Below are 25,020 nucleotides of genomic sequence, written 5' to 3' on the forward strand. Positions count from 1 at the left end.
TTATATGTCATTTTTAAAACTATAACTATATCCCCTTGATGATTTGGGGTCCTAACATACTTCTTTTCAAAATTTTCATACCCTTTTAAATATTGTCTTTGTTCAGATATTTTTGTTAAAAATAGCCCAGTTTGTAAAGATTTCCCCCTCCTCCCCCAGGCAAAATGTTTCAATCACTGAAAACTTTTATTGCCAGATAAACAGGGAAATTGCTTGGACAGCAACTTAATGGACGAGTTCTGCTCTACCATGCATGACACCTAGGTTTGATTCCCAATGCTTCATTTGCTTGACCAGCAGGAGCTGGGAACACTTCTCCATCTCACTTCAAGTGTCATAATGATTTCATTATACGAGCCCATAGTAACTCCTGTGAGATTGTGTGCAGTAACTATGCGCCTACTGTGTGTTACCATTCTAGGTGGTCTTTGATTGGTCGATGCAAGATGGGTCAACAGGTCACTAGTTGGTTGGCGTTAATGCATTTGCCACTAGTGTGTCACATTTGAAATCTAGACTCCCACAGTGGTAAAAATAAGGAAGCATTTCTTTATTGTAACGAACAGCGTGTATATCATGCAATGCAGCTGGGCCTTGGTAAATAGAGTAAGTGTTTTAAGTGAATTGGAATAACCTGGGGATAGCTTAATCTCTCAACTGTGATGTTCTCTCATAATGAGAAGACCTGCAGGAATAATTACAGCCCGCACACACCCTCTAAGTACCTGGATCAAAACAGGAAGTCATATCAAAGTAAATGACATAGAATCGGCATTGGCATCACTGAGGCTGCTTCTCAGAAACTAGAGCTACATAACGAGCTGTATTAGACAAGTTGGGGAAAAGATTATCTTTTGCATCTCCATGTAGACCTGACATTAAACATGATACTATTATTTTACAAGTAAATCTAAACATATCTAAGTACTGGGAATATTTACTAAAAGCAGGTTACACTTCTAAAATCATATGTTTACTCATAGCTTTCATTTTAGATATTAATAAAGAGGTTACTTCTAGTAATTACTGTTCTTCAAGAGTTGCCTCTAAGTATTCACATTTATAGGATTTGGCACCTCTAGTGTCAAACTGAGGAACTGTCTGACAAAGCCATGTCCACTGGCGGAGTGCAAGAGTGCTGTCAGGCTAGATGACATCATTGGCTCTGTCTGTATAGGGTAGCACATCCCTGTCTCCGATCAACTCAACTCCTTCCTAGCCCACAGAGTCCTAAAATACAAAGAACTCCACGGCATAGAGAAGGCAGGTGGATACTAGGAAGACATTGATGCAGCTGTCAAAGAACAAATAATTTACAAGTCGGTGACCCCTCTTTCTTTTTTCAGGACTTCTGTGCAGTCCCACTTCTGGCAGATGAGCAAGCACTGTTGCCAACAGAGAATGGTGGGCGAAGATTTCTAGGCAAAAATGGACTGTAGCTTCAGCTTCCCAAAGTGAGCATTGGATTTGGTTGCCAAGTCCAATGAATAATGCTTGTCCAAAGGAAGAACAGAACTGCATGTTGCTGCTTTGAAAATTTCTACAACAGTAGAGTAGACCAGTGATGTGTTTTTAAGCCAAGTACTACTGGTTTGGGAGCTAAAATATAACAATGATTAGAACAAATTTTGAAAGAGAGCAATTAAGGACACAGAGGTAAACAATAATTATAATAAAATACAACATGGTGTTACAAAAGGTAAATCGTGCCAGTCCAACCTGATCTCTTTCTTTGAGAAGATTACTGCATTTCCTTTGTCTAGAAAATTGGTTGATCTAATCCACCTGGTACTCCTGAAGGCATTTGGTGGAAAAAAATAAAAAATTCTGTGCCAATTTTTTTTTTAATTTTGTGCACAATATTTTAAAATTCTGCAAGTTTTATTTGTCAACAAATAAAGGCAGAGTTTCCAGCATGGCTGTGGGGAGCACAGCCACTGGCTGCACAAAGGTGGGAGATCACCCTGCAGCCTCCCCACCCCTCCACCGTGGGGACACGGACTCAGTGATGAGGCTGCACCCGACCCTGACACAGCACAAGGTCTAGGCCTACCCCAGAAACACCCTGGAGCCCTGCCCCTCTATGCCAGGTGCACCAGATGTGGGGCAGGCAGGCCCAACCAGGCAGGATCCAAGTGTGGAGGGGCTCAGTGTGAGGGGATCCAGGTGTGGGCTGAGAGGATTCTGTGTGGGACAATCTTGGTGCAGGCAGGTCAGTGGAGGTCTAGGTGTGGGGGGGATCTGGATAGACAGAGGCTCATTGCAGGGGTTCCAGGTGCAGGGGCAATGGGACTCTGCCAGGGCCAGCTCCAGGGTTTTGGCCCCCCCAAGCAGCCAAACAAAACAAAACAAAATAAAAAAAGCCACGATCGCGATCTGCGGCGGCAATCCGTCGCGAGGTCCTTCGCTCCGAGCAGGAGTGAGGGACCGTCCGCCGAATTGCCGCCGAACAGCTGAACGTGCCACCCCTCTCCAAAGTGGCCGCCCCAAGCACCTGCTTGATAAGCTGGTGCCTGGAGCCGGCCCTGGACTCTGCAGGGGCTTCCAGGTGAAAGTGGTTGGGGCTCATTGGGGGGCGGGGGTCTGGTTGTGGGGATCTCAGCAGGGGGTCTGGGTACTGGGGGAGAGGGACTTGGTTGGCTGGGGGTCTGGGTGCAGCTAATTTGGGGTCAGTGGCGTGGGGGTTTGGACATGGGGGCTCAGAGTGGTACAGGGGATGGAGCTTGTCAGAGTGGGGGTTTGAGTGCAGGGAGCTCAGGGGGGGTGGTCTGGAGGCAGGGGGGCTCCAGATGGAGGGGTTGAGGTTCAGTGGGGTGGGGTTTGGGTATGGAAGGCTTGGCGGGGGTGTCTGGGTATTGGAGGTCCACATGCACGGAGGTAGGATGGATCGGGGAGCAGCTCCCCCTACAGTGACCCCTCACCACAAGCTGAGGAGCGATGGGGGCAGGAAGCAGGGGAGGATGCAGCGTCAGACACCACCCCAGCCACTCCTTGCTGGGGAAGAGGAAGTCCTGTCCTCTCCTGCCTCCAGCCCAGCCAGGACTGGCAGCTGATCTGGGCTCAGGGTAGGAGCCACTGGCTGCGGTGTCCCCAGCCCTGCGGTGATTTATCTCTCTGCTGGCTGCTCCAGGTGCCTGAAACGATGTATCTATGCAGCTAGGGAGTGGTGCATGACTGCTCTTGCAGCTTCCCTTTGCTTCCCTGTCAGAAAGTCATTTTTCTGCAGGGAAGTAAAGAAATCTACGAGGGATATGAATTCTGCACACACGCAGTGGCGCAGAATTCCCCCAGGAGTAACCTGGATTTCAGTAAAGCATTTGATACAGTTCCACATGGGAAATTAGTTACATTGGAGAAAATGGGGATAAATACAAGAATAAAAAGGTGGGTATGGAACTGATTAAAAGGGAAACTACAACAGGACATGCTGAACGGTCAGACTGGAGGGAGGTTACTAGTGACTTCCTCAAAGACTGGTCTTCGGCCAATTTTACTTCACATTTTCTTTAATGATCTTGGCACAAAAAGTGGAGTTTGCTAATAAAATCTGTGGATGACACGAAGTTGGGAGGTACTGCCACTATGGAAGAGCTCCACAATCTACAAGAAGATTTGGACAACTTTGAAAACCTGACTAATAGAAAACTTTACTATAAGCTAGGGACATAGCAGTTAGAAGCAACAGAGGGGAAAAGACCTGGGTATATTAGCTGCCAAAGTTCCGTGAAAGAGGCTAATGCAATCCCAGGATGCATCAGACAATGTATTTCCAGTAGAGATAGGGAAGTGTTATTACCATTATATAAGACACTGGTGAGGCCTCATCTGGAACGCTGTGTGCAATTCTGGTCTCCCATGTTTAAGAAAGATTAGTTCAAACTGGAACAGGTGCAGAGAAGAGCTACTAGGATGACCAGAGGAATGCTGAACTTGCCTTATGAGAGGAGACATAATGAGGTTGGATTGTGTAGCCTAACAAAATGAAGGCTGAGGGAAAGATATGATTCCTCTCTATAAATACATCAAAACAATAAACACCAGGGAGGAAAAGGCGTTATTTAAGTTAAGGGCCAACGTTGGCAAAAGAACAAATGGATATAAACTGGCGATCAATAAGTTTAAGCTTAAAATTAGACTAAAGTTTCCAACTATCAGAGGAGTGAAGTTCTGGAACAGCCTTCCAAGGGGAGTAGTCTGGGCAAAAAAAACCTAACTTGTTTTAAGACTAAGCTTGATAAATATATAGATGGGATGGATGATGAGGTGGCCTACAATGGCATGTAGTCCATCTGCAACTGCAATGAGCAAATATCTCCAATGGCCAGAGACGGGATGCTAGATGGGGAGAGCTCTGAGTTCCTATAGAGAATTCTTTCCCAGGTGTCTTGCTTGCGGGTTTCTCCCACATGTTCGGGGTTTACCTGATTGCCATATTTGGCGTCAGGAAGGAATTTTCCCCCACATCAGATTGGCAGAGACATTGGGGAATTTTCACCTTCCTCTGCAGCATGGGGAATGGGTCTCTTGCTGATTTAAACTACAGTAAATGGGGGATTCTCTGTAACTTGATGTCTTTAAATCAAGATTTAAGGAATTCAGTAACTCAGCCAGGGGCTATGGGCCTACTTCAAGAGTGGGTGGGTGAGGTACTGTGGCTTGTGATGTGCAGAAAGTCAGACTAGAGGATCACAATGGCCTCTTCTGGCCTTAGAGTCTATGAATAATGCTCACTACACCTCTTAGTCCAGTGGGAAAGTGTCTCTTTACTAATAGATTCCCCTTTACACCTTTTCCCATAGGTGGAACAAATAACCTGTAAGATTTCCTGACAGGTTGAGTCTGGTCCAGGTAATAGCACAGAGCCCTTTTCACATCTAAGGATTGTAAGTGGGATTCCCCTGGGTGATTATTGGGTCTGGAGAAGAAAACAGGGAGGGATATAGTATCAGATTTTCATCTGTAGCAGTATCTCTTAGGTATAAAGCTGGGACAAGGTCTCACAATGACTTGTCTTTATGGCCTGTCCACCCTATGCCGTGGTATGGCCTGTCCATCATATGCATAAAGCACTGAGCTCACTAACCTGATAGAGGAGTGTGCCATGCCCTGGTTCCTCAAATGAAGCAGGTAGTCTAAGATCGACTTCACCGAAGAATGCGAAGGGGAGATGCCCCGTTCGGCCGCCCAGCAGGAGAACCTCGTCCACTTTGCCAGGTAAGTCTGTCTAGTCGAGGGCTTCTACTCTCAAAGAGGACCTTCTGGGCCCCTTCTGAACAGGCCCGTTCCTCAGGGTTCACCCACGCAACATCCACGCCGTGAGGTGGAGGTACTTGAGGTTGGGGTGCAAGAGTCGACTGTGATCCTGTGACAGCAGGTCTGGTCGGTTCGGTAGGGACCACGGAGGGATCACTGCCAGGCTCAACAGCATCCCGAACCAGTGCTGGCGAGACCACGCTGGGGCAATCATGATAACCTGAGCCTTGTCTCTTGATTTTCACTAGGACCTTGCTGATGAGTGGAATCGGAGGGAACATGTGTATCAGGTTTCCTGCCCAAGGGAGGACGAAAGCGTCGGAGAGGGAGCCCTTGCCCAGACCCCGTCTGCAGCAAAACCTGTTCTGCCTTATTCCGTCTACCTCCAGGTGGAGCACCCACTCGTAGTAAGAGAAGTCCACACTTAGGTGATCTGCTAGCATGTTCTTGGCACCCAGAAGGTGACACACTTCTAGATGAATTCCGTGGAATCCCAGAGACGGAGTGCCTCTTAGCAAATGGCCGAGGATCGTGCTCCTCCTTGTCTGTTGATGTAGAACACTGAAGCTATGTTGTTCGTCAAGACTTTGACCACTCTGCCCAACAGGTGAGGTAGGAAGACCGTGCAAACCCTGCATACTGCCCTAAGCTCTTTGACATTTATGTGTAGTGTCATTTCCTCTGGGGACTACATGCCCTGGGTCTGGAGAGTGCCGAGGTGCATCCCCCAGCCGAGGTCCGAGGCGTCCGAAATCAAGTCAACTGAGTGAGGAGTGCTGACAAAGGGAACTCCTTCCAGGACTTTCCCGGGGTCGGTCCACTATCTCAGCGAGGTCAGTATCATTGTGGGAATGGTAACAACCTTTTCCAGGTGGTCCCTTGACATGGAGTAGACCATTGCCAGTCATTGCTACAGGAGTCGCATCCGCAGTCTGCCATGGCACACCACATATGTGCATGCTGCCATGTGACCTAGGAGGTACAGGCAAACCCTGGCCATGGTGAGGGGAAACACGGAGACTTCTGCAATGAGGTCCAACAGTGCTGTGAATCTCTCCAGTGGCAGGAACGCCCTGGTGCAGGTCAAGTCGAGCACCGCCCCAAAGAACTCTATCCTCTGTACCGGAACTAACGTGGATTTTGTGGTTTACCAACAGGCCGAGGCAACGGCAAGTGGCTAATAGCATCGCAACATCCCTTTGGACCTGGGACCTGGAGCTGCCTCTGACTAGCTAGTCCATCAAGGTACGGGTAGATCTGGACACCCCAACATCTGAGGTAAGCAGCCACCAACAACATGCACTTGGTAAATACCTATGGTGCTGTCGCCAGGCCAAACAGGAGGACCGCAAACTGATAGTGGTTGGGACCTACCGTAAATCACTGGAAGCGTCTGTGTCTCTCAAAGATGGCGATGTGAAAGTAGGCATCCTTCAGATTGAGGGCGGTGTACCGGTCTCCCGGATCCAGGGAGGGGATGATGGAAGCCAGGGAGACCATGCAGAATTTCAGCTTCACTAGGAAGCGGTTCAAGTCTCGCAGGTTCAGGATAGGTCGTAGACTGCCCTTGGCCTTTGGGATTAAAAGTAACGGGAATAGAATCCCTTGTTCCAATACTCTGGAGGAATGACCTCCACCGCACCTAGCTGCAGTAACCCCCTACCTCCTGCACAAGCAGACTCTCATGAGAAGAGTCCCAGAAGAGGGATGGGGAGGGGAGGTGCGAAGGAGGAGTAGAAAGCAACAGAAGGGTGTAACCCCGCGCCACCGTACTGAGGACCATCGGTCCAATGTTATAGATGCCCATGCAGGGAGGAAAGGAGAAAGGTGGTTGGCAAAAATAGGGGGAGAAGGATCCTGGGAACAGTCCGGTAGGTCGCCCTCGGGCGTACCCTCAAAATGGGCGCTTGCCCCCCTGCTTGTTGCGGGCTGAGCTTGACTGAGAAGCCTGCGAAGGCTGGTAGCTAGGACGCCGCTTGTAGCCTCTGGATTTCTTATGGGGAGGCTCCTGGCGAGGGTGGCTCCCCCTGGCCCTGAGGCTGCTGTGGCTTGAACCGCTTGTGGGCAGGGCTGGGAACATACAGGCCCAATGTTTTAAGGGTCGTGCGGGAGTCCTTTAGGCCATGGAGCTGATTGTTCATCTGATCCGCAAACAGGGCCTGCCCATCGACGGGAAGGTCTTGCATCGACTGCTGAGCCTCCGTGGACAAGCCAGAGAGGAGCAGCCAGGATGCCCGGCGCATGATCACCCAGAACTCCTTCCTAGATACCTCAGGGAGGGAGCCCTCGAACTTGGCCATGGCTTGCCACATGTTAAAATCATAGCATCCCTCCACGATGGTTGGCCACCCTCAACTGGAGACTAGAGGAGGAATAAACCTTACGCCCAAACAAGTCTAGTCTCTTGGAGTCTTTATTCTTAGGGGTAGCCCCGGGTTGACCCTGTCGCTCCATGTGGTTAACCGCCTCTAGCACTAGGGAGTTGGGAGCAGGGTGGGTGTACAGGTACTAGTGGCCTTTGGATGGCACAAAGTACTTGTGCTCAGCCCTCTTGGAGATGGGGGGCAAGGAGGAGGGAGTTTGCCACAGGACATTGGTGATCTTTGAGACCTCTTCATGAAGGGGGCAGAGCCACCCTAGCCGGTGCTGTGGAGCAGAGGACATAGAAGAGAGAGTCTGAGTTCTCCTCTAATTCCTCTGCCTGAAGACCTATGTTGGCAGTGGCCCTCTTCAGAAGTTCCTGGTGTGCTTTAGCGTCATCCGGAGGAACCAGGGGAGGAGGCCCCATTATAGCCTCGTCTGGTGACGAGGAGGAGGATGCCGGTGCTGTAGGGTCCTCCACAACCATTGGTGACCCAGTGGCTTTCTCCCCTTCTCCCTCTTGGACCTGCGGGGTCCTTGCGCCCACGGCTTTGCGCACCGAAGCAGCTGGTCTTTCCGAGGCTCCGGACACCAAGCGGGTGGCCAGGGTGAACCCCCACGGGTTCCATGGGTACCTTGGCGCTGGCCACTGTGCCTGAGGCCATGGGACCAGTTTCGGTGCCGACAATGTAGCCGGTACCGTTGGTACCAGAGCTTGTCCTGTCATCAGGGAATCTTGCTCCAAACTAGGGCTGGATCCTGAGCAGTCACTCCCAGGCAACCAGGACAGAGCAGAACGGTGGCTATGCCCCGACTGATGCCAGTAACTCCACCTGGAGTCCAATCTGGAACGGGGTTTTGGGGACCGGTGGCGCTCAACGGATCTGCAATGGCCTGGAGCTGGCAATCTACGTCTCACGCTTGACGAACGGTACCAGGATGAGGAGTGGGACCAGGAGTCGGAACAGGCCCAGTAACAAGAAGTGCCCACACGCGGTGATGCCCTCCTAGGGGATCGGTGATGATCAGAGGAATGGTAGCATCGATCCCACAACGGGTCTCTGGAGCAATAACGTGGTCTCGGAGATACCAGGTGCCAGGATTGGTACTCCTGCCGGGGGGCACTTGCCTCCAGAGGTCTGCACCTGGTCGCAGGCGAGCTGCGCTTCGAGCCTCTCTGCCCATGCCCAAGGTCCAGGACCAAATGGGGCTGCGCTGCATCTGCCTTTCACCATCAGAGGCATGGCAGCTATGGGAGGGTAAGCGCTGGCAGGATGTCCCCTGCAACAGGGAACGGTGCCGCTTGGGGGCGGACTGTGGCGGTCTGAATGAGGGTTTACCCCATGACCGGGGAACCGCAAGAGCAGGTGTGGGCGGCACCAGGAGGTACATGATCAGAGGATGAGGGGAAAGCAGTGGACATGTTATTCTTTGGCAAGGCTTTTGATACGGTCTCCCACAGTATTCTTGCCAGCAAGTTAAAGAAGTATGGGCTGGATGAATGGACTATAAGGTGGATAGAAAGCTGGTTAGATCATTGGGCTCAATGGGTAGTGATCAATGGCTCCATGTCTAGTTGGCAACTAGTACCAAGCGGAGTGCCCCAAGGATCGGTCCTGGGGCCAGTTTTGTTCAATATCTTCATTAATGATCTGGAGGACGGCGTGGACTGCACCTCAGCAAGTTTGCAGATGACACTAAACTGGGAGGAGTGGTAGATACACTGGAGGATACGGATAGATACAGATGATAGGGATAGGATACAGATAGACCTAGACAAATTAGAGGATTGGGCTAAAAGAAATCTGATGAGGTTCAACAAGGACAAGTGCAGAGTCCTGCACTTAGGACGGAAGAATCCCATGCACTCCTACAGACTAGGGACCGAGTGGCTAGGCAGCAGTTCTGCAGAAAAGGACCTAGAGGTTACAGTGGACGAGAAGCTGGATGAGAGTCAACAGTGTGCCCTTGTTGCCAAGAAGGCTAATGGCATTTTGGGCTGTATAAGTAGGAGCACCACCAGCAGATCGAGGGACGTGATCATTCCCCTCTGTTCGGCATTGGTGAGGACTCATCTGGAGTGCTGTGTCCAGTTTTGGACCCCACACTACAAGAAGGATGTGGAAAAATTGGAAAGAGTCCAGTGGAGGGCAACAAAAATGATTAGGGGGCTGGAGCACATGAGTCATCAGGAGAGGCTGAGGGAACTGGGATTATTTAGTCTGCAGAAGAGAAGAATGAGGGGGGATTTGATAGCTGCTTTCAACTACCTGAAAGGGGGTTCCAAAGAGAATGGATCTAGACTGTTCTCAGTGGTACCAGATGACAGAACAAGGAATAATGGTCTCGTTGCAGTGGGGGAGGTTTAGGTTGGATATTAGGAAAAACTTTTTCACTAGAAGAGTGGTGAAGCACTGAAATGGGTTACCTAGGGAGGTGGTGGAATCTCCTTCATTAGAGGTTTAAGGTCAGGCTTGACAAAGCTTGGCTGGGATGATTTAGTTGGGGATTGATCCTGCTTTGAGCAGGTGGTTGAACTAGATGACCTCCTGAGGTCCCTTCCAACCCTGATATTCTGTGATTCCTGCGCCGCCTGCATGGCCTCTGGCATAGACGATACCCGGAGCTGGCAAAGGCATCTGTCACTATCCAGGGTGGCTGGCGGGGAGCAGGCTGGGCTACCTCACTCAACCAGAGCTTGGGCCTGAAATCCCAATGGGGGTGAAGAGTTGCCTGGCACCGGACCTTGCTTGCACCCCATCTTATCCTTTCCCTTGCAGGAGGTTGGAGGCCGGCCTTGCACCGTCTTTTGGGGCTTCTTGGTTGGAGTCACGGATGGGGACTGGTGCCGGCCAGTGGACGGTCCCGGTGGGGCACTGCGTACCGAGGGTCGGAGTGTTGCTCCAGTGCCGGGGTGAGGGCCGACTCCATAAGGAGCGTTCTTAAGTGAATATTGCGTTCCTTCTTAGTCCTTGGCTTGAAGGACTTGCAAATTTTGCACTTTTCATTAATGTGCCCTTCGCCCAAGCAATACAGACAGCTGCTGTGTGGCTCACTAATGGGCATGGGCCTCTTGCAGTGATCACAGGGCTTAAAGTCTGGGGACCAGAGCATGCCCCATCCCGAGGCAAAGTCCCGTTTCGGGACCTACAAAGTCTGTAACTATAGCTAAGGGATTTACTAACACTAACAGAAAACTATATGCACTATAATACAAGAATTAACGAGTTCGTACAAATGAGAAAGCAACAGCACTAGCTGAAGTAACAACAGTTCCAGCACCGTCACTGGTGGCAAGAAGGAACTGGGGGTGGGGGAGCCTGCGGCACCCTATATACCGCGGCATGTGCGCGCGATTCCTGGGGGTGCCGGAACCGGTCCCTACGGATACTGCTGAGGGAAAAATATTCCGGCACCGGTGCATGTGATGAGCACACACACCTAAGTTGAATGGACATGAGCAAGCACTCAAAGAAGAACTGCATCATCTGCAAATTGGATCCCTGATACTTATCTTTAGGAATCTCCTTTCTGAGAGAAAAGCCCTGGCTTGAGTGGAGTGTAGGACCATACCCATAAAGGTGATCCTTTGCATGGGTTATGAAAGAGGACTTCTACCCATTGATCAGCAACTAGAGGGATTGCACGAGGTCACACGTGTACTGAACGGCAGAGGAGAGACCCTGTTGAGAGCTGGCCCTTAGGAGTCAATTGTCAAGGTAAGGATAAACGAATATGTTCTTGCATCTGAGATGTGCTATGACTACCTGGAGGTATTTTGTGAAGACCCTTGGTGCTGTGAGCAGACCAAATGGGAGGTCATAAAATTGGAAGGGTCACCTGTCAACCAATGAGAAGTCAATGGGTTTACTCACAAAATAAGGCACTATTACTGTGTGAGTAAAGGTATCAGAATCTGTCCCTTAGGCAGAAATGAAGGAAGAAAGGAGTCCACTGAGAAAGCTACGCAAATAAAGTAGATAAAACTTTCACCACAAGTATTTGAGTGCACTGGAGGTGTAGGGTCATAAATCACCTCCAGAATTTTGTATAAAGCACTGAACTATGTCACAGGGCCTATAATACGCAAATAACTGCTACTCTGTATTTATACAAGACACTTCAAATAAAGGATTAAGTATACTGTCTGTCAAACTAAGGCAAAATACTTGCAATACCCACTTTTTTGGTCATACACTTCACCAAAAATCCAACCGTTTTTGTTGGTTATGATGATTAGAAAATGGCTATTACAGTTCAGATTGTGAAACCCTACGGAGTGTTGCTGAAATCAAGAAGTTTGGCATCCATTCCCTCCATACAGTTTAGTGTTTTTCTTTTAGACATGATATCTTACCAAATAAAACCATCTGTGTTCCCTCTGGGAAAGGTTCCACTGTTCTGTTTCCGTTGACATGGTGTTTAGCTAGAAGACAAGAAGAAAAGAAAAGTGTAGTAAAATATCAATTGCTATGGAAACACAAATACTCTTTTCAAAATGGCTCTAAGAAAGCCTGAAATTTGACTGGTGAATAGCTATGGCACAGGTATATGTTAAGTTTTGCTTACTCATCTGTATGTCCAAACTGTATCAATTCACCTCTCCATACTGGCTGTTATCCCATAAGAACACTTGTAGAACTCTAGCAATGGCTGAATTTAGGTAAGAAGAGCCTGTTTTTCCAGAGGTTCTAAACCCCCATGGACAAACTGGAGTTCCACTTTGATTGTATATTTAGGACAACTTATCTATTTCTAAAGTGACACAGAGTGAGCATTATATAAACATGAATAATCATCATCACAGTCACAAGTGAAGCATTCTTAAAAGTGGAATTCTGACCTGTACAGAGGAATCCTGTATTGTTACTGCTGGATTAAAAGCCTTTTGACATGACCGCACGTGAATTTTTACTTTTTTCCACACTGCCAATCAGTAAGCTAAATTAAAAATTCATGCATCATATTCTAATGTCACATTAATTCAATAAAAATCACTTCAACAATAGGCAATGGTGTATAGTTCATTCTGTTTCTGTGTTACAGATTACCCATACCTTATACTGTTTTAAGATTATTACATTATTGTTATCATTAGAGGCTATACAATGGCTCAGATGTGACTACTACTTCAGTTTACTAAAGCTTAACCTGGGAGGGAGAAGGCCGGGGGGCAGAAGGGGGAAAACAGCAAGTCTGGTTTTCACTGGCTCCATTGACTGTACAATTCAAAATTGATAGTAGTTCCACCCAAGCACTGACGTGCAACTGTTTTCAGTTCTCAAATGCCTGCCACCCAATTATCTTCCACCTTCAAGCATGTCTCTGAAACTGAAACACTTTTCACACAAAGTGTATTTAGTCTCCACTATAATCAAATTCCAACCCTTCTTCCACTCGGTTCCTAGAAGAATTGATGCACTAGACTGAATTCAACAAAACTGCATCACTTCTTTTACTGAAGCTGAAAAGTTGCTCCACTTGAGTCTTAATTAAATTAAGTTGTCTTTTTGTATTTTCCACACTATGTGACTGCCTGTTTTATGTTCAATTTCCAATCGCTCTCTTGACAGCACAATAGCGATTTTGTGGATCTGGTATTCTGTGGAAGCGGAGAGACATATGCCATCGGCTACAGTTTTAGGGCTCCACAAGTGTATTAGAACAGAGAGAGAGAGGACATCGGGAGTCCTTCCTCTGCCCCACTGAATCTGCATAGGTGTCAGGCGTAACATGAGGTTTGTGACACTGGAGAGTGTAATGTGCATGCGGAGGGGGCAGGAGCTAACATTCTGGCAATGCTAATTCACAGAGGGGAATTTTTATGCAAGACAAGAGCAGAGTCCTCTCTCCACTACCTGTGTGTGCCAAGGTGGCTGTGCTGGGCTGAAAATAGATACAGTTCCAAAACACATTCTGTATTATATCTAGTGCCTACCCCCAATACACTGCCTCCAGCATAAGGGAAAATCTACTAATTTGGACCCATATAGTTACTGTGGGATGAAACAGACTCCATGCTAAAGCTGAATGAGATATCTGAGCTTTAAGCAAAATGCAACATGCAAGATCTGATCCCAGAATATTCCTCGGGCCCTTCATTGATATCAGCACTTACAGTTGTCTGACTATATACTTCTGAGAGAGTTAGTTCTGATAGCAACAGAAAGGGATCAAAGAGCACGAACCCAAGATAATGTGGCTGCTGTAGGTCTCTGTTCTGTAATCACTTTCCAGAGTGAGGTCCCACAGGACCACGTCATATTGATTATTATGCTTTAGATATAGTGTAAAACCTTTCTGTGAGCAAACCAGGTTGAACTGGAGTATTGTATTGTTTTAGGAATGCTCTAAAATGACTGTTTTCCATTAGCAATCAGGTGTATTGCAGAAGTAATCCCAGCCTGGGTCAAACATTTACAGACAGATACTGAGGGGGGAAGGTCAGGATGATCTGCAACTGGAGTGAGGAAAATTATAAAGTGAATTGTAGGAAGATTGAAAGCCCTGGACTAGGGGGCAGAGAGATGGTTACATATTGGAAGGAGGTGGAGGGGTTAGCTCCAAGTTAGGGTAATCTAGCTAGTGGCTTACAATAAATAAGACAAGAACTATTATTGCAAAGGGGGAGGTGTAGGGTGACCAGATGTCCAGATTTGGTAGGGACAGTCCCGATATTTGGGACTTCATCTTATATAGGTGCCTATTATCCCCCACCCCCTGTCCCAATTTTTCACACTTGCTGTCTGGTCACTCTAGGGAGGGGTGTGAGAAAAATTGGATTTATCATGGGGAAATAGCTTCAACCTTAACAATGGAGCACCTGTGTGTCTCTCCATAATAACTGTGCACCAGTACAGGTTAAATCCCCAGGTGTGCCAGAACAGCACTCAGTGCCTCTGTGGAAATGTCACATATATCCAGTTGCAGGATCAGGACCCTAGACTGTACGCTTTTTGGAGCAGGAAGCTGGCATGCTTTGTCTGTAAAGCTCCCTGCACACCTATAGTACTGTATAAATAAGACATACATTGTAATAATCAATAAATTGCAAGATGTTGATTATAACATTTTTTTAAAAAATACTTTCTTTCAAAGACGGCTGGGTGAACTCAATTCACTTCAATTATTTTTAAGCTAATTTACTGTGCTGCTATTATATACAAACTCAGAGAAAAATTAGTGCTCCATTAAATTTTAAAAAAAAATCCATTAAGTTAGATTCCTGATAAAGGCATTGCCACAAAATTAAGAGCATTTACTGGACCTATTAATTTAACAGAATATGTTCTCTATTGATTCAAGATTAAAGTCTGTATTTTTTTTCTTAAAACATTAAAGATTAAAAACTGTTTACTGTGGTACATCCATTCACTTGCAGCCAAGAATTCTTTCGGTGCGACTTATGGCCACATGAGAGTTACACCAAGAGCAAAATTCACAGTGCAGAGGGCATTATGCATCACTTAAGAATGCAAAATTTAATGTAATGGATCTCGAGGCTAAGATTTTCAAAAGTGACTAATGCTGTTGGGGACCTCTCTTTGAGGGCCCCACTGGAGATGCCTTAGACATATCTGATTTTCAGAAAGTGCTGAGCACCCACTGTTTGGTGCCTCAGTAGTGCCAACCCCAAATAATCATGACTCTGGTTTAAAACCATGAAAGCATTTTGAGTTCTTTTTATATGCCTTCTAGTGTTTGAGCCGTTAGGGTACACTCAGGCCATGTTTTCAAGCTTATCTCAGCAACCATGTAGGCTAGAAACTTACTACTACTTTAAATGAAAACTGAGATTCTCACTGACCCAAATGAATCCAGTAGCTGGAGCTTTTTTTAAAAAAAAAACAGCTATTAAGATTCACAAAGTGTTGACGCTTCTTACATAAAACAGAGGCAAAGAGGGATGTGTGCATAGGTTTTGTGCTGGTCCTGAGCAAATGGGTGAATTTCACCCTATGCTAGTAACACAGGAGCGAGGGAGGCTGCTTGATTTAATAAAGCTTCCTGACCTGCAGCTGGTATATTCTTTTATTTGAGTTTATTTAAGTTCCAAATTTAATATGAGGGTCTGATTTTGTATATTTCGGGGGGGGAGGGGGAGAAGAAAAGGAAAATGATGCAACAAGAAAGATGCAACAGATTCATTGCTTCTGTGATGGCTGACAAAGTTTAGGAGAAGAGAGAATTAGCAGCAGCCTGAAAACTGATGTAGCAACAAAAGTAACCTGTGAACTGCTTTGTGAGAAAGTGAGGCATCCACAAAAAAGTTCCTCGTGGCATGATTGGTAACCCACTGCGAGATACACAGGCTATCAGGCCTGATCATCCCCTACTGCTATTTCATATAACACTTCTTACTGCTGTGCACCATCAATATACAAAAAGAAGAACAGGAGTACTTGTGGCACCTTAGAGACTAACAAATTTATTAGAGCATAAGCTTTCGTGGACTACAGCCCACTTCTTCGGATGCATATAGAATGGACTCTGAAACTCATCAATATACAGTACATAATTGAAGACCAGTGGTTTTCTTCTGAGACTTGTAAAAAAGAAGGTCTTCAATCTTAATTTCCAATGAAAGACTACAACCTTTAGGGAAAATGCTAGTTTGTCAGTGTAATGAGTGTAATGTTATCATTTAGTGTCTAATGACTAACATGTCTGAAAATGTCAGCAAAGAGAAGGAGCCCCAAGTCAGAGGAGAAAACTAAGCAGCAAAAACAGAAAAAGGACACCGGTGCCTTTGGGTAAAATTTCAGCTCCAACCACACATCAAAACTCAGTGCCAAAGAAATGAAAATAGTCTGACTTGTCATTACTTTCTAATCAGATAATTCCTTCCTAAACTATTCAATCATCTCTTTATGTAGCAAACAAGCTACATGCTTCTTTATCTTTTCTGTTACTTGTACTCTACTCATGGAAGCACACTGAACACAGACTGCATGATGGGTTGAATTAAATGGTGGTAACAAATACATTGTTCAAGTTTCCACGTATCCATTTGTCACATTTTCCTGAAACCAACACTCTGTGAATATATGTTCTTCAGTTCAGTTTATTTACAGACTGTAGGAGAAGAATAGCTGCAAATATTACAGGAGGCTTCAGACACTTTAGAGCTCTGCTTCCTTAAGCTCTCTCTTAGGCTTAGAAACCATGAACAAAATTTTCAAAAATGGGTGCCTACACTTGACCAGGGCCGGCTCCAGGCACCAGCCGAGCAAGCTGGTGCTTGGGGCAGCAGATTGAACAAGGCGGCATTCCGCCCAATCCTAGGGCGGCACGGCAGGGTTTGTTTTGTTTTTTTCTGCTCCGGCCACCCTGTGGGGGGCGGCGGCGCAGAGGACGGGAGCACCCTGCAGCAAACCCGGCAGGGCAGTCCTCGTCCTTCCCTCCCCGCTGACCGGAGCGGAGCCCTCCCGGCAGGCGGCGTGGCGGGAGGGGCCGTACGGCAGCGCCCCACTGTAGCCCTGGCCACCTCCCTTCTCTCTCTCCCCCCGCTCCCTTCCCCTCCCACCCGCTAGCCGATCCCCCTGCACCCGCGCTCTGGCCGTGCCACAGGGTTGTTGGTTTTTTTGCTTTGCTGTTCTGGCTGCCCCGGGTTTTTTTTGTTTGTTTGTTTGTTTTGCTTGGGGTGGCCAAAAAGCCAGAGCCGGCCCTGACTTAGACACCTGAGTAAATGACCTGATTTCCAAAGTTCTGATCACCCAGCGGCTTCTAGTCACTTCAATGAGAGCTGCAGTTGTTCAGCACTTCTGAAAACCAGGCCACTTATTTATGTGCCTACATGTGGACTTGGAAGCTTAACTCTAGGCACCCATTTCTAAAAATCTAGGGCCACGTCTGTGAGGCGAGTCAGAGAATGTAGGGAGTCAGTCTCCAATTCAGGAAACCACTTTTAAGTTTATGCTTAAATCCATCCCTATTTAGCAGAGCACTTATGCTAAGTGATGGGGCAACAAAATGGCAAATGAAATGTAAAGTAATGCACATTGGAAAAAATAACCCCAACTATACATACAATATGAAAGGGGCTAATTTAGCTACAACTAATCAGGAAAGAGATCTTGGAGTCATCGTGGATAGTTCTCTGAAGATGTTCATGCAGTCTGCAGCAGCAGTCAAAAAAGCAAACAGGATGTTAGGAATCATTCAAAAAAGGATAGAGAATAAGACGGATAATATATTATTGCCCTTATATAAATCCATGGTACGCCCACATCTTGAATACTGCGTACAGATGTGGTCTCCTCATCTCAAAAAGACATGCTGGCATTAGAAAAGGTTCAGAGAAGGGCAACTAAAATAATTAGAGGTTTGGAATGGGTCCCATATGAGGAGAGATTAAAGAGGCTAGGACTTCTCAGCTTGGAAAAGAGGAGACTAAGGGAGGATATGATAGAGGTATATAAAATCATGAGTGGTGTGGAGAAAGTGAATAAGGAAAAGTTATTTACTTGTTCCCACAATATAAGAACTAGGGGCCACCAAATGAAATTAATGGGCAGCAGGTTTAAAACAAATAAAAGGAAGTTCTTCTTCACACAGTGCACAGTCAACCTGTGGAACTCCTTGCCTGAGGAGGTTGTAAAGGCTAGGACTATAACAGGGTTTAAAAGAGAACTAGATAAATTCATGGAGGTTAAGTCCATTAATGGCTATTAGCCACAATGGGTAAGGAATGGTGTCCCTAGTCTCTGTTTGTCCGAGGGTGGAGATGGATGGCAGGAGAGAGATCACTTGATCATTACCTGTTAGGTTCACTCCCTCTGGGGCACCTGGCATTGGCCACTGTCGGTAGACAGGATACTGGGCTGGAAATGGACCCTTTGGTCTGACCCAGTACGGCCATTCTTATGTTCTTATGTTAACTTTAGACATGTTCTTAATTACTGTACTGCAATGGGACTTAGTACTGGCATAATTGCTCTCCTGAATAGGGATGCTTTCCTGAATCCAGGACCAGAGTAAGAAAAGTGGATAGCTGGAAGCAGTAGTGCAGGATCAGTGAGACAGTTGGAACCCAATGACCTGGGAACTCTCTTACATTTGGACTTGCATACGGAGAATCATTTGGAGACAGATAAAGTCATGAGGATGTGCATGAGGTTGTCAATAATGGATCTTAAGTGGAGCTGTAGTCTGATGCATGGAGTTTAACTCCATGATCTTCCTTCTGTTTGATTTATTTTGTTTTTTCTTTCCTGTTTTAACATGTGTCAATCCTAATCCACTTCATTCTTTACAAAGCTTTAAGGGCCAATCCATTTTATCCTCCACACTCACACACCCTCTATCCCTCCAAGTCCCTGTTGGAGGTCATCAGCTTCCTAGCCAAAAAGGCCTACAAAAAAACCTCTTTGAAGCTCAACAGCTGCACTACACTTGTTGGCCATAGGGTTTCCTGTTGGGTGATGTGGGGCACTTATTTCCCCCAGGATCTGCAGATGTTGCCACTGCAAGGATCCTTACTCCCACTGTCCTGAAGGGAGCAATCAGAACCCACCGGAAAGTCCACCTGGAGTATAAGGCCATCAGGTCAACCCTGCAATATTATCTTCCCTTCCCTTTTTTTTTTTTTTTACTCTGTCAGGGTTTTTAAGTTTTTAAGCATTTTAACTGTGGTTGCCAATAAAGTGTCAACCTTTACCAAGATCTATCACCCACATTATCTCAGATACCACAGATATTCCGTCCCATAAGTATAAGGAAATTCTGTAATATTTTAGCTACTGTTTTATGGTAACTTGGTAAATACTGACTTTTTAAATGGCAACTGCTAGACATTAAACAATACAAATCCTTTAGTAATTATGACACTCATATCCAGTGGCAGATTAGCCACTGGGCAAACAGGGCCTGTGCCCAAGGGCCCCAGTCAATTGGGGGGCCCCAGAAAAATGGACGACCCCGCACCCCAACCCAACTTCTCCCGCCCAGCGCTCCTGCCAGGGGGGAGAGCACGGGGGAGTAGGAAGATGCAGGAGGAAGGGGTGGGGAGGGGCCCCCACTTGCTCTGACCCAGGGCTTTGAGCAGGGGTTGGACTAGATGACCTCCTTAGGTCTCTTCCAACCCTAATCTTCTATGATTCTATCATATCATACTACACCTGATGGGAGATAGCAATAAAATGTATGGTCAGAAAAAGTTGCCAATGCCAAAGCAAGTGTGTTTCTAGTTATGTGTAGTAGGAGAAAGAAAGATTTAAAGGGTTGCTTAGCCAGTTGACTTTTTTTTTGAGAGAGAGAGAGAGAGAGAGAGCGCACGCGCGAGAAGGGAGAAAATATTTCACACACACAAGACTCCTTGGAAAGAGGAAGTTATCTGTAAAGGTTAAATTGTCTGTGCAGAGCCTGGGATTGAATGTGCACTGCTGTCTCCTGTGAGATTGTGTTTTGCCTATATAAGCAAGATAAACACCTTTTCACTAGATGAGGGAACAGATTTGTGAAACAAAAGATAAGGAGAGATACAAAAACCTATTGTGATGTTCATGGCTTATGATCTGCTGACAACAGGACTGATATTTGACTGGACTTTGCTTTCTTGATTTATTTTCTTTAATTGGGATACGGTTCAGTGGACTTTACTTTGTAAGCCTCGTGGGCTTGGCTGATTTTGCCTACAAAAGTATAACAAAAAGAAGCAGTCATCTGAGTTAGCCTGACAGTTAATTATTATAGGCCCATGTCTATAATAGGGCTTCTAAGAAACAGTAGGAATGTTCTTAGATACTGACCACCCTCCTCTACCATTATCCTGAAGATATTTCCTTAATAGAGCTTGCATTCCCTGCTTTGATATCTGGTTGCATGCCATAAGAAGGTTATGTATGTATTGAGTACATGGCATAATCTGACATACGGATTATATAAAACGTACAACATGGACATGCTTTTAAGAGAGCCTGAGCTACAGGCATTATTATTCTTCATGGCCAAACGTGATCTCTGCACTCCACAGAAGACAAAGACATGATCCCTGCCCCCAAAGAATTTATAAGTGTTAAAACTGAGTGTGAAAAACAGAAGAGAAAGAATGGGTGAGGAACAGAATGTTTACAACGAGATAGTCCTAGCATTGCCATTAATTCTGGTACCCGGCGTGTTCTTGTAATTTACTGGGTTGACAGGGTTTGTTAAAGAAAATTAATACGTAAAAACAAAAAACGCTTTTAAAGTGCAGGACTTTTACAAAATGGTTTGCATGAAAGCTTCACTCTGATTCACAAAGAGGGTTCCAAAGGCAAGTAATTATCTCCCGATGAGAGCACTCCACAGCCTCTGACTATGTCACATTGCGGCAGCACACCCTCTCTGTGTCCTGGTGCTACAGTTTCTCCACAGCGGTTTCCCTCTTAATCCCAACACTATTACTGCAATAGGCCTGCCTTCCCTCACAGGGACCCTGCCAAGTAGAAGTCTTTAATCTACAGAACATAAACAAATTGGTTTTATGCCCCTCCCTGGCTCTCCTTCTGCCCCACTCAGTCTTAGAGTGCTGACTCTCTGGACTTTCTCCCCAAGGGCCAGCTCCTACCCAAGCCGCTGACTCTCAAGGCTTCTTCCCTAGAGTCATCCCTCCAGGCTGGTTCTCCCCAGGCTGGATCCTTATTCACAGTCCACTTCTAGGCCATCTGCCTGCAAGCTGGTCTTTTCACGAACCTGCCACAGAAGCCTCTATCTCCCCTACCATCCATTCTCTTCAGGCCAATCATAGCAGACAGCGTCCTTCTCACAGCTCTCTTCCCCAGCTGAGCTCTTCTAACCCTTTATGGAAACTCACCCAATTCCTCCCTGGCTGGGTCTGACAATTAGCTGGGGATCAGGTGGCTCGATTCAATCGGGCTCAGCTGTGGGGGCAGCAGTAGCTGATCCACCACAGGCAAGGCTGAACCTGACTGCCCTCAAAAGGCAAGCCAGCCTGTGAAGCAGCCAAGGATTTCATTAGCTCATCTCTAGGACTAGAGACATTTAAGAGACATATTAAAACATTCTAAACTTAAAACAAACACAATGTGACAAAGGGATTTAAGTAAACACTTAAATTTAAGTAAACTACAAAGTCTGTCAGGTGTTTTTAAATGTCCTTAAGCTTGATTATGGTCTGTGATGGGCAGTGCTCATTGGCAGCATCACCTTGTGATTAAGATGGTAGGTCTCTACTCACCCCACCTCCAATGTCTGTCACTGGCCACTAACATGTCCTACATGTCCTGTGGCCATCTGCCTTTTGGTGGGTGTTGACTTACCACTCCACTCAGGTCACCAACTAGCCTCATCCCCCTTGGAGTAAGGAAAATATTCAGTCCCACACCCTCACAACTGGGGATTTGACCTTCAGTCCATGTATTGACCCTTGCTGGTGTTCAGACCCAGCCAGGGAGTTTTCACAGTCTTTACCCTCCCCTTGCTTCCCCAAGGGGGAGTATGGAAGTGAGGGATTTGTGCTCTTTATAACCAGGGTGGCTTGTAAGAGAACCTGGGATCTCCCAATCCATTGGGCTCCAGCCCAGTTCCCTGTAAGAGGCAATAATGCCTGGCACCCAGGAGTGTCTTAACGCTGCCTCTCTGAGCCACTTCCTGCCATCTACCTCCCCACCAAAGTTTTACAGTTTGACACAAAGTGATGAAGAGGAGAATAATTGAATCTTCAGTCTCTCGAGGTGCATCAGACAGGCTCTTCCTCCAAGGGAAAGGCTTCTGCAGCACCGTTTTTTAGGAGTTTCTAGGGTAGGGGCCTGCTCTGTCAGTCCCTTTTCTGAGCTGTCTGGCTTCTTTTAGACTCCACCTCTAACTGGAACATGTTCTGCAGGTGGGGTCATCTGAACCCAGAGTTGTTCCTTAACTCCTTCAGTTCCAGTGTGGAGTTTATACACCCCGTCACATGGACAGATAACGTACTGCAAGCAATGGCACTTACTGTGTAAAAATGGCATTGTCTTACTCAGCAGATCTGCTCATTGTGTGTATTCAGAGTCAGAGTGGATAATTTTAACGACAAAAATACATTTTATAACAGTTTACACCCTTAATCCCTGCAAAGCCAGCACAGCTGCCGGATCCTGTTCCAGCTCTGCAGCACCAGAATTATTAATTAAGGACCAGAGCGTCATGTCTGCATGCAGGAGACAGAGGGGAAAAAGGAGTGTCACCTCAGCTGTATTTTCCCCCTTCCCCAGACCTTGTGAGAAGCAGCTCTGTGGGTCTATGGGTAAGGAGAAGGAAAGCCAGGAGGCAGCATGGTTGAAGGGATAGGTATTGAGTTAGTGCTGCCTGAGACAGCCACTCATCATTGCCCTCTGTTGTTGAACCACTCCTGCCTCACCCATGTTGGGAGTTCCAAAAAGACCATCCGACGAGAATTGCTGAAAGCATGACCCTGGCCAAGGCATGCTATCATGGGCCAGACAGGACCACAAGAAGCAGAGAGACCATCTGGTGGTACAGAGCCTCTATGGATCTGCAAGAACTGCACAAGTATAATTTATGGCAGAATTTGGCCCACAGAATCTTTATTGCTGGTGATAATGCAGAAGTCACAAAGAGCTTAGCTTGACTTTCACACCCAGACTGGATTTATAGGGCTGGCAGTTAGAAAAAAAACATTATTTACTTGTAAAGGGAGCAAATCTGATGTAGAGTCAGAGAAATAAACACAGAATCACATGATGCCATGTTTAGAATCACTTTTTCTATCAAAAATATGTGTTCTGCTTGGTTTCCCACCATGGCTGCTTTTGTCTCCAGATTCCACTAGTCATGTTTGACAGCGGGATGGAAGAGATGACCTAATGGGTCTCTTTCAGCTCTCATTCCTGAAGTTGTATCATTCTCCTTCCTGTGGTACACCATATTTGTTGACTCGCTACCAAATAAAAATTCAGCTCAGGTATCTAATGGCGGTTCGTTTCCTACAACTTTTTTCTAGTATTATGTTATTTTACTCACAGTAGGAGTCTTAACTGCTTTCAAACTACCATGATAAAGGATCATGAAAAACATTTAGATTAAAAATTTTGTTTAAAAATAACTTTTCTCTTATTAACACTGGTCACAATAAAGGACAGGATGGTAGTTGAAAACAGTTTTTGAAATTTGTTTTGGAGTTGATGTATCACAATGTGACACACCACATTCCGTTTCATCCATTACATCAAATAACATTACTGTATACAACCTGATTGATGCTACAAAATGTGAAGCATCTCAGCACAATATGTCAGTTCATAATCCAAAAACATGTGGACTCCTCAAAAAGCCAAGTTTGTTTTTAAAACAAAAGCACTAGATAATTACACATGAAATGGGTTGTGTATTTGCTACTGGGAACATTACAGATAGAATAAAGAGAATGTGAATACTGTATTTTAAAATTAAAAATCATTACATTTTTAGAAGGGGCAGTGCACAAGTACAGCCTTATAATCAATAATATCATCTGATTGTTTCTCAATATACCTCTACCCCGATATAACGCGACCCGATATAACATGAATTCGGATATAACGCGGTGAAGCAGTGCTCTGGGGGTCGGGGCTGTTCGCTCCGGCGGATCAAAGCAAGTTCGATATAACGCGCTTTCACCTATAACGCAGTAACATTTTTTGGCTCCGGAGGACAGCGTTATATCGGGGTAGAGGAGTATTTATTTGGTTCCTTCCCGTCTCAATTCTCATTTTCTCACTGTACGTTTTTTCTTTACCATTATATCTTTGAGCAGTCACATTGGCTTCTTCCTGTTCCTTGCAGTTTTCTTTTTTGGTGGGAATTATATTCAATTTTACCTTACTTATATTGTTTTGTAAATGCTTCAGTCTTCTACCATGCTTGTAAATTTTACTACTACTCCTTATTCCATCCTGCTCACCAGGCTACTTAATTTCTCAAAAGTATGCTCTCTTGCTGAACATCCTCAACTCATCTTTTCCTCCATCCCACTACTTAAGTAAAGACTGTCTTCCATTTTGCATAGAACCCTCCCCCTTAAGTGATTTAGAAGTCCAGTACCCTCTCATCATTCAAATCCCTCCAAGACCCATTTCCTCTGAGAGTGCTTCAAGAAATTTGACAACTAAAAGAAAGCTCCAGGGGCAGTCAGGTATGTATTTATTTGTTTTTAAAAATTTTAGTATATATAATGAATACAAAAATGCACATTTTGTCTGCATTCATACAACCCACCTTTTGTGTGTTGCCTGTCTTCTTAGACCCATGCCTGTAAAAAGTTACTCGTGCTTAACTTTAAGCACATGAGCAGTTCTGCTGAAGTCAAGTTATAAACCATGAACAAGTGTCTGCAGAATCAGAGCCCCAGATTGAAAACTCTTCAGAGCAAGGATTGCATCTCCCTATGTATCTGTACAGACCCCTACCACAATGAGGCCATTATCTTGA

At 46.0% G+C, this 25,020-nt stretch overlaps 1 protein-coding gene across 3 annotated transcripts in view; it reads right to left on the reverse strand.

The window, feature by feature from the left end:
- Positions 1-25,020, reverse strand: part of MSRA (methionine sulfoxide reductase A) — a 445,978-nt gene that overhangs the window by 270,414 nt on the left and 150,544 nt on the right. For all 3 annotated transcript variants that reach the window (XM_054022650.1, XM_054022651.1, XM_054022652.1), the window contains exon 2: positions 11,972-12,040. In XM_054022650.1, coding sequence (XP_053878625.1) covers positions 11,972-12,040 — 69 coding nt within the window. The remainder of the gene's footprint in view (positions 1-11,971; positions 12,041-25,020) is intronic.

The sequence above is a fragment of the Malaclemys terrapin genome, chromosome 3 (assembly GCF_027887155.1).
Source record: "Malaclemys terrapin pileata isolate rMalTer1 chromosome 3, rMalTer1.hap1, whole genome shotgun sequence".
In the NCBI taxonomy this organism is placed as follows: Eukaryota; Metazoa; Chordata; order Testudines; family Emydidae; genus Malaclemys; species Malaclemys terrapin.